The sequence below is a fragment of the Phyllostomus hastatus genome, unplaced genomic scaffold (genome assembly GCF_019186645.2).
Source record: "Phyllostomus hastatus isolate PE091 unplaced genomic scaffold, TTU_PhHast_1.1 phas_scaffold_501, whole genome shotgun sequence".
NCBI lineage: Eukaryota > Metazoa > Chordata > Mammalia > Chiroptera > Phyllostomidae > Phyllostomus > Phyllostomus hastatus.
This window is the reverse complement of record NW_025334033.1, coordinates 52,660,672-52,667,650: the sequence shown is the minus strand read 5'-3', so window position 1 is coordinate 52,667,650 and position 6,979 is coordinate 52,660,672. Positions and strand designations below refer to the sequence as shown.

General features: G+C 56.3%; 1 protein-coding gene across 1 annotated transcript; it reads left to right on the top strand.

Annotated features, from left to right (window-relative positions):
• Positions 1-306: 306 nt before the first annotated feature.
• Positions 307-3,473, top strand: IRF2BPL (interferon regulatory factor 2 binding protein like). Its single transcript, XM_045823232.1, has one exon. It carries the CDS (start codon positions 308-310, stop codon positions 2,657-2,659), a length of 2,352 nt encoding a protein of 783 aa, XP_045679188.1. The 5' UTR covers position 307; the 3' UTR covers positions 2,660-3,473.
• Positions 3,474-6,979: the final 3,506 nt, after the last annotated feature.

Below are 6,979 nucleotides of genomic sequence, written 5' to 3'. Positions count from 1 at the left end.
TTCCAGCCCCGGTCCGCGGCACCAGGAAGAAGGCGCTTGAGCTCCCCTCCCGACGAAACAGCCGCAGTAGGAGGTGGGGGTGAGGAGAGGGCTGAATTCGTCTGCCGCCCGGGCGGTGGAGCCCCAGAGGAGAGGCGCTGCGCCGGCGGTGGAGAGTCGCGCTCCCTTCAGCCCCTGGGGCAGAACTTTCTCGCCCCCCCTCCCTCCCCCGCAGCTGGACTCTCTCCCCAGGCGGCCAGTCCTCCCGCAGGCGAAGGCGCTGCGGAGAGAGACCGGGCGGGGGCCTACTTTCCCCCGGGTTGGCATCATGTCGGCGGCGCAGGTGTCCTCGTCCCGGAGACAATCTTGCTACCTGTGCGACCTGCCCCGAATGCCCTGGGCCATGATCTGGGACTTCTCGGAACCCGTATGCCGCGGTTGCGTAAACTACGAGGGCGCCGATCGCATCGAGTTCGTGATCGAGACCGCGCGCCAGCTGAAGCGGGCGCATGGATGCTTCCAGGACGGCCGCTCCCCGGGGCCGCCGCCTCCCGTTGGGGTCAAGACAGTGGCCCTGTCAGCTAAGGAGGCGGCGGCGGCAGCAGCGGCCGCAGCCGCGGCTGCCGCACAGCAGCAGCAACAGCAGCAGCCGCCACAGGCACAGCAACAGCAGCTCAACCACGTTGATGGTTCCAGCAAGCCTGCAGTGCTGGCGGCCCCGTCCGGCCTGGAGCGCTACGGCCTGAGTGCCGCTGCCGCTGCTGCCGCTGCCGCCGCCGTGGAACAGCGCAGCCGCTTCGAGTACCCGCCGCCACCGGTGAGCCTGGGAAGCAGCAGCCACGCCGCCCGGCTGCCAAACGGCCTGGGGGGCCCCAACGGCTTCCCCAAACCGGCACCAGAGGAGGGTCCCCCGGAGCTGAATCGCCAGAGCCCCAACTCGTCTTCAGCGGCGTCAGCGTCAGTGGCATCTCGGCGCGGGACGCACGGTGGGCTAGTGACGGGGTTGCCTAACCCGGGGGGTGGAGGAGGCCCCCAGCTTACTGTGCCCCCCAACCTGCTGCCGCAGACACTGCTTAACGGTCCCGCCAGCGCCGCTGTGCTGCCCCCACCGCCACCGCATGGCCTCGGCAGCCGTGGGCCCCCGACGCCCGCGCCCCCAGGGGCTCCTGGAGGCCCCGCTTGTCTCGGGGGCACACCGGGCGTATCTGCTGCATCTTCCTCTGCGTCGTCTTCGACCTCGTCGTCAGTTGCTGAGGTGGGCGTGGGTGCTGGTGGCAAAAGGCCTGGCTCGGTGTCAAGCACCGACCAGGAACGCGAACTGAAGGAGAAGCAGCGTAACGCCGAGGCCTTGGCGGAGCTGAGCGAAAGCCTGCGCAACCGCGCGGAGGAGTGGGCCAACAAGCCCAAGATGGTCCGCGACACGCTGCTCACGCTAGCTGGCTGCACGCCCTACGAGGTGCGCTTCAAGAAGGACCACTCGCTGTTGGGCCGAGTCTTCGCCTTCGATGCTGTCTCCAAGCCTGGCATGGACTACGAGTTGAAGTTGTTCATTGAGTACCCCACGGGCTCAGGCAACGTGTACTCCAGCGCATCTGGGGTGGCCAAGCAGATGTACCAGGACTGTATGAAGGACTTCGGCCGGGGTCTGTCCTCTGGCTTTAAGTATCTGGAGTACGAGAAGAAACACGGCTCCGGGGACTGGCGCCTACTTGGAGACCTGCTCCCCGAGGCCGTGCGCTTCTTTAAGGAGGGCGTGCCGGGAGCCGACATGCTGCCCCAGCCCTACCTGGATGCCAGCTGCCCCATGCTGCCCACGGCGCTGGTGAGTCTAAGCCGCGCCCCCAGTGCACCCCCGGGGACCGCGGCCCTGCCGCCTGCCGCCCCCTCTGGCCGGGGCGCAGCCGCCAGCCTGCGCAAGAGGAAGGCATCTCCTGAGCCTCCAGACTCCGCCGAGGGCACTCTGAAGCTGGGCGAGGAGCAGCAGAGGCAGCAGTGGATAGCGAACCAGAGCGAGGCACTAAAGCTCACCATGTCGGCCGGGGGTTTTGCAGCGCCAGGCCATGCGGCTGGGGGTCCGCCCCCGCCACCTCCACCCCTGGGACCCCATTCCAACCGGACCACCCCGCCGGAGTCAGCCCCTCAGAACGGTCCGTCCCCCATGGCCGCCCTCATGTCGGTGGCAGACACTCTGGGCACGGCGCACTCGCCCAAGGATGGCAGTTCCGTTCACTCGACCACTGCGTCCGCGCGGCGTAACAGCAGCAGCCCAGTGTCGCCGGCCTCTGTGCCGGGGCAGCGCCGCTTGGCCTCACGGAACGGGGACCTAAATTTGCAGGTGGCGCCCCCGCCGCCTAGCACCCACCCGGGCATGGACCAAGTGCACCCCCAAAACATTCCGGATTCCCCAATGGCCAACAGCGGGCCCCTCTGCTGTACCATTTGCCACGAACGTTTGGAGGACACACATTTCGTTCAGTGCCCATCCGTCCCCAGCCACAAATTCTGCTTCCCTTGCTCAAGAGAGAGTATCAAGGCTCAGGGGGCCACCGGCGAGGTGTACTGCCCCAGCGGAGAGAAATGCCCCCTGGTTGGGTCAAATGTACCTTGGGCCTTCATGCAGGGTGAAATCGCGACGATCTTAGCTGGGGATGTTAAAGTGAAAAAGGAGAGAGACCCTTGAACCACAAGACAGCCATCTCCTTTCATCCAGACCAGCTCCTCTCCGATCCAGAGGGCCCCTCCCCCATTTACATCGACCCCCCCTTCCCTCACCCCCAAGATGTAGAATTGTGAATATAACAAAACTGCAAAAAGTTAGTCTTATGTATAGACATTATTTTCGTCGTATGTTTCTATATTTTGAAACTAAGGTATGTAACTTCTTCATTTGAAGGATAAGCTGGTTTGTGTTAAGCAGTACAACATTGGTTGGGTCATTTGCATCATATTTGTTAGCATTTATTTGGTGGCAGAGTGTTTGCCTAGGTACAGAATTAATAGCCCTTGGCAACACTGCTGCTGGTGTGTATTTTTGTAAATGTTATGCACTCTCTGAAAGGAAAGAAACACACAAAAGAAAATGACTTTTTTTTTTTTGCCAAGGCCAGTGTTGCTGCCTAAAAAAATGATGCTATAAAATGGTGACAGCTTCTTTCTAAGCAGCCCCAAGTGTTGAAGTCTTCACTTTGTTTTGTTTTGTTTTTCTGTTCTGTTTGCAAAATGGTAAAGGGGATGTTGGGGGTGGGGCGGGGTGTTTTTCGTTGCAAGTTTGTGAGGGAAGATGTTTGGGTTTGTTTCCACGGACCTGAATGTGGCGGACCTTCACGTGTTGTTTGGTTTTTGCTTTATTGATGCACGGATGCTTTTGAACAGTAGAGCGAAATGCTAGACATGGAGAACCTGCTCTGTTTGTCCTTTATACATTTCTGTAGTTAACAGAACACTGTAATGTGCCTTGGAGCTTAGTAACTTGTAATAAATTCAATTGATATTAATTCTGCCCCGAGTCAGCAAGTGTGTTTTTCTCTCGGGGTAGGCCACAGCTCCAACACTGGGATACTCCCCACCTCCAGCTGGAACTCGGGATGCCGGTGCCTTGGAAAGCCCTCAGGAGTGGCATCTGCAGAAGGCCCTGTGCTGCCTGGTTGCCCTCCCCCCTCAGTACCAGGCTATTTACATTCACCTCGAGGGCAGGGACAGTTGCTGACTAAGGGAGTTCTGTTTACTCTTCAGCATCTCTATTTTCTTCTGGCTGTGTGGGTGCCCCAGCTGCAAATGGCAGTCAGGAATGCTTTTTTTTTTTTTTTTGTGCCTTGCCTTGTGGCCATGAGTATATATACTGACACCCAGTGCAGCTCTGACATGTGCAAGGGGTGGGGTGGGGGAGCCTAGGGTGCTTTGCCTCTGGCCTATCACTGTATTCCCACATTTAAAGCAAAAAGCTACCGAGCAGAGGGGCGTCGGGGAGGCAGCAGAGGTGTGGACAACTGGAAAGCAAATGCATGAACTGCTACACCAGGAGAGTTCCCAGCGGCTTCCAGCTGATGCACTGGAAAAGCGGTTTCACCTCATTTATTACACGTTTCTCTTTCCTCCCTTTTCAATAAGTATTCCTAAAGGCGGGGCGCTTGGCTAGTCAGAAGAAAGTTGTGGGGGGGGGGGAGAGAAAAAACCCCAAGCCCCGTTTCTGAGCAAAGGTCACTTAGGACACCAAATCAAACCCGTTCCCGTGGTGAAGAAATGAATTCTTATCTAATCAACTTTCTGGTGGCATCTGTGAGGTGTAGAGGGTGGGGGAGGAGACTGGGCAACAGGAATGTCCTTAGAGCTTTGAGCCCCCTTGGTGGAGTCCGGACTGGAGCTCCCCCAGAGCTGGGGGTAGGCAAAGGACTCTGGTGCGAACCTTGTGCGTTCCTGGGAGGGAAATAAGACAAGAGTAAAAGAACCTGCAATCCTGTCTGGAATTCATTCCTGGCCACACCCCATTCCTGCTTGGAGCAAGGTGGGCCCCGGGGCAGTTCCCACCAAGAAATGAGCAAATAAGGGAAGAGACAGAGACGTGGTGGCCCTGCTCATCCCACTCCCATCAGAGAGGGAGCAGGAGGTTAGGGAGGGAGGTATATGGGCACAGGCACGTTTAGGGGTTGGGGGGGACAAATCACGGGTTTGCTAGCTCAGAATACCGCTGGTGTGGTGTGGAGGTTGGGTTGGTGTTGGGACTTGCTGTTAATAACACCCTTTTAGTTTCTGTTCCTGCTTTGCCACCACCATCATTGAAGTAGTGGAAACCATGACTGCGTGTGTGTGTGTGTGTGTGTGTGTGTGTGTGTGTGTGTGGTGTGTTGTGTGTGTGCAGGGGGTGTGGATAAATGGCAGTTCATGGATCTGCTGCAGCCTCTTAGCCTGCAGCCTCTCACTCCTGGTGTATGGGAGGCGCCTGTCTCACCTCTTTAAGAATCTCCCCACATATAAATAGATATTCGTGTCAGCTTCCTGCAAATGTGTCCTTGCATTTTCATCTGCTGCCAAGTGTTGTATTGGTGCTTATGAGTCATGAAACCTATTTTCATCCCCAGGGGTAATTAACTTGGGGGTGATAATGCATAGCAGACTGTAGGAAGAGTTAATTCTAAAACCCATCCTCGCCTGGCTACCAATCACGCATTTCACTTAAAGGTCTGGGTTGGCTTTTCTCATAAGCTCATTAATAAAAACCAAGCAATGCTTTGCCTGGAAGATCCTCTAAGGTGCTCCCAACCCCCACTCCCAATGCGCACACTCTTGGTAAAGCTCAGCAGCCTGAGAATAAAGATAGAGTGTCACGGGTATAATTGAGCCACCGTTGGAGGAAGGAGCGGTGGGCACAGCCGCAGCATTGAACGGTGCACGTGAACCTCACTGTGTGGATTACCTGTCTGGGTGAGGACACTGAGCATCGTTGGGTGGCTCCAAATGGGAGCAGCCCTGCTGTCTGTCCCTGTGTGCTCATCTGCTCCTCCTGGCCCGCCACTGTCTCCTCCTTGCTAAGGCAGCACCTTCCAGAACTTTTCGTATTACAAGACCTTTGATTTAGTGCACAGAGGTAGGAAGGGGGCCTGTCATCGGGAGCTGAGAACAGTGTAGCTTGCCCCTCTTCCTGGTTCTGGGTGCATTCTAAGCAGGAGAGGCAGTGGCTACAATAATGAGGCACCAGGCAAAGGCAGCCTGTGGGTTTCACTGAGGAAACCTGCCTTGATGAGACCTGGAGGAGAGGAGGAAGGGAGTGGGAGGGAGAGCGGAGGTTGGGGTGGAACTCGGGCTGGAAGTGAATTATAATGGTGCAGTTAATTAAAGTTTACCATAGCCAGGGGCCATCTGTTCGATGGCTTCACTCCCTCCTCCTTTTTCGGAACCATGTGACCTTTCTCTCTGCTCTGGCCAATTCAGCGGCTAGTCTGGTTGCCTTAACCAGCCTCGCTCTGATCCCTCAGCTGGATTCCTCCTTCCCTGAAGCCTTCCACACTGCAGACCTAGGAAGCATGTTCCTCTTCTGTCCCCGGGGGTTCCTGCGGGTCTGAGAGATTCAGACAGAGGTCTACGGGTGAGCGTGGGCTTCCTTCCTCGCCCGTTCACTGTGATCATCCGCCTCCTCCGTTTTCCATCCTTCTCGCTCCCTTTCGCCTGAGAGCCCAGGTGGCCAACATTTGAAAACCCATATTGTATTTATTTGTATGCATTGTTTGAACAGCTAACCCAAGCTGGAAGTTTCTTCAGGGTTGTGTGTGTGGGGGGGAGGCAGGGAGAGAGTGAAGGAGATTTTAAGAGAATAGGTTGATTGGGGTAATTTTTTTTTAACTTGATCTCTGAAGACCACACGTACCATAGGAGATCCAAAACGTCAAGCCCGGCATTACCCTGTGGACCTCCCTGGCTCACGGGGGCAGACAGGCCTGCGCTATTAAATGCGAGGTTCGTGTGCACGTCCAGCCCAGGCTGTTGTGTGTGAGCACCGGAGTTCCCTTTGCCTTCTCTCACCCTTTATCGAACCAAGGAAACTGGAACTGAGAATGACTCTTCAGGGCGTCTAGCGAAAAGCTTTCTAAACCTTTCTCAGGTTAGGGACACCTTGGAAAACTCTGGTAGAAACTACGGGTCCTTTCCCAGAAAGTACAGGTACTCCCACGCACACGGATTTGCATACATTTTCTTTTCTTTTTAATACAAATATTGTGTGCTTATTTTTGAATAGATAATACATCCCTTTCGTTCAAAATTCAAAAGGCGTAAGGAGGAATACAGCACAACTGAGGTCTCCTTTCTGCAGTTGGGCCTCTCTGACGCTCAGCTCCTCCCTGGGATGCAGCCGGCGCCGCCTGGTTCACAACGGGTCTGCACCCATCTACAGCCCATCCGCAGACCTCGAGACTACAAGTTAGGTCTGTCCACCCACCTCATAGCGATGAGGGCCCCCGGGCACAGAGAGGTGAGGTAACTTGCCTAAGGTCACACAGCAGCAGAGATT